The sequence below is a fragment of the Phoca vitulina genome, unplaced genomic scaffold (genome assembly GCF_004348235.1).
Source record: "Phoca vitulina isolate PV1807 unplaced genomic scaffold, GSC_HSeal_1.0 scaffold16, whole genome shotgun sequence".
Taxonomy (NCBI): domain Eukaryota; kingdom Metazoa; phylum Chordata; class Mammalia; order Carnivora; family Phocidae; genus Phoca; species Phoca vitulina.
This window is the reverse complement of record NW_022589719.1, coordinates 26490117-26493020: the sequence shown is the minus strand read 5'-3', so window position 1 is coordinate 26493020 and position 2904 is coordinate 26490117. Positions and strand designations below refer to the sequence as shown.

General features: G+C 45.9%; 1 protein-coding gene across 1 annotated transcript; it reads right to left on the bottom strand.

Moving 5' to 3' along the window:
- Positions 1-501: 501 nt before the first annotated feature.
- On the bottom strand, positions 502-1193 carry LOC116638668 (olfactory receptor 9Q1-like). The gene is given in 2 exon segments (XM_032414766.1): positions 502-623; positions 626-1193. Coding segments are annotated over 2 exon segments (690 nt in total).
- Between the last annotated feature and the right edge of the window lie 1711 nt (positions 1194-2904).

Here is a 2904-nt window from a genome sequence, read left to right as displayed (position 1 = left end):
CAGCAACTCACTTTAAAGGGCATCAGAAAGTAAGGTGGATTGAAGGGCGAATTGACAGATGGGTAAATGGATAGATTATAAATATGTGATGAAGCGAATAGAACAAAATATTGGCAATAGCAGAATCTAAGTACTGGGTATAATTCACTATACATTATTTTCAACATTTCTATATGATAGAGATCTCTCATAGAAAAGTTTGTAACAACGGTCATCTTATTTTATAGTCACAGAACTGTGATGTGTGACACATCTGGATTTCACAGGATTTAACCACACATCCTTTTGTCATTTGGCCTGAGAGTTGGAGCTCTTCCCCCAATCTCTTTGCAGGTGGCCTCTTCCTTTTCTTTTTTCTTTCTCTGGAATTAAAAGTTCTGGTTCCTTTTTATACCTTGTACCATTCCTTTAAACATTGAGCATACCGTGAATAATGAGCGTCCAGAAGGCTGGCCCTGGGGAAGAGCTGATTCTTAGGATTTTCCAACCTGGAAATAATGGTCAGCACAACTCGGCTCTTTCGAGAACTTTCCTCAGGGCCTCCTTCACTTCCTTGTTCCTCAAGCTATAGATAAGAGGGTTCAACATGGGGATCACTGTTGTGTAGAACACAGACACCACCGATCCTCCTGTGAGGAGTGACCAGAGTTATCTCTGAGGTACATGAAGATGAGGGTGCCGAAGAAGAGGGACACAGCCATGAGGTGGGAGGCGCACGTGGAGAAGTTCTTGGCCCGGCCTCCAGCTGAGGGGATCCTCACGATGGCCATGACAATAAACAGGTAGGACACCAAGATCGCCACCATGTAGGCAGGCATGAGGAAGATGGAAAACACAATGATGACCACCTCCTGGGTGTAGCTGTCCCCACAGGTCAGCTTCAACAGAGGGGGGAGGTCACAGAAAATAAAGTCGATCTCATTGTCCCCACAGAAGGAGAGGGTGAAGGCCAGCAGCTGCGGCACGACGGCCGACAAGTAGCACATGTCCACGAAGGAGAGGTGGCCAAGGAAGTACATCGGGGTGTGCAGCCGGCCATCCACGCGGATCAGGGTACTCATGCCCAGGTTCCCCAACAAGGTGACGAGACAGATGAACAGAAACAGGAGGAAGAGAGGAAGTGCCCGTTCAGGACAGTCGGTGAAGGCAATAAGAAGAAATTCACTCACCGGGGTGATGTTCTTCTCTGCCATGAGTGCCTCACAGGGCTAGGATGAAAAGCCACGTCGGAAGCTATAAATAGGACTGACCTGTATGTCTAGTTTATGTTTATTGGACCAGTACTCTGGACGAAATATGCCGCCTGCTGTGTGGGACTTCAGAGATGACTGGTCTTAGCTCCTACCTTCAAGGGAGCTCTGAGAGATAGAAGCATCATATATGTCAAGAAAGCCATACAGGTGGACATTTCCGAATAGAATTGCACATTCTCCTTAGTCAGCTGTGGGAGCCCCTGTGAGCCAAATGACCATTCTGAACCAAAATTTCCCTGTCACTCCAATAGGGGTTGATACATGGGGTCCTGTCTACCATGCGATATCCATCTCAGGACTCTGTCCCTTTTTCTCCAAGACCACCACTCCTCCCTAATTTCAAACACTCGTCATCTCTTGCCTGGATCAAAACCACAGCGGTGTAACTAAGAGCTCTCCCTGCCTTCAGACACACCTCTTGCCAATTCTTGCTCTTCATTGTGGCCAGAGTAATATTTCTGACTTTAATTTGATCATGCCTTACTCCCCTGTTAAAATCTAGCCATGGAACCCCATCAAGGATAGAATAGGATATTCTGTAGACTCCTCAGCATATCGGGGAAACCCTCTATGGGGTCCCCCTCCCTGCTTCCCCATGCCCCTTGCTTACTTCTCACTCCTCACACCTGCGGCCACACCCCACCCTCTCACACATCTCTCCAGCCACACTGGATTATTTGCAGCTTCTCTAATCCCCATGTTCTCTCTCATCTCTGTGTTTTCCACAGGCCACCCCTTCTGACAAAACACCTTATCTTTCCCATCCCCAGGGTCAGATCATACCTCTCACGAGAAAAGGCTCTCTTGAGTCTGTCTTCCCCGGTGAGGGTGTGTGCCCCTGGAGCTCAGCACATAGTAAGGGTTTAAGATGTCTTCACAGAATAAATAGAGTTATCAAATAAGATGTGAAGCACCTTGGAAAGGGAAAGGCACTATACAAATTTTCCCGTGATTATTTTCTGAAAATGGTTAAAAGCAAAAAACGTCATTAAAACCAATCAACATTCACAAACATCATAAGCTATGCTCAGGCTTCCCCTTCCATTCTCAACCTAACAAGGTGCTTCCTTAACAGGAAGCCTCTGTCTTAATTAGAGCCTCTTCATTTACCAAAAACAGATTTTATAAGAACTGATATTGTCCTTAATAATAGAAGCACATAGTAAATACTCCTGGGTATTTACTCCAAAGACACAGGTGTAGTGAAAAGAAGGGCCATATTCACCCCAGTGTTCATAGCAGCAATGTCCACAATAGCCAAACTGTGGAAAGAGCCAAGATGCCCTTCAACAGATGAATGGATAAAGAAGATGTGGTCCATATGTACAATGGAATATTACTCAGCCATCAGAAAGGATGAATACCCAACTTTTACATCAACATGGATGGGACTGGAGGAGATTATGCTAAGTGAAATAAGTCAAGCAGAGAAAGTCAATTATCATATGGTTTCATTTATTTGTGGAACATAAGGAATAGCATGGAGGACATTAGGAGAAGGAAGGGAAAAATGAAGGGGGGGAAATCGGAGGGGGAGATGAACCATGAGAGACTATGGACTCCGAGAGACAAACTGAGGGTTTTAGAGGGGAGGGAGGTGGGGGATTAGTTAGCCCGGTGATGGGTATTAAGGAGGGCACGTACTGCATGG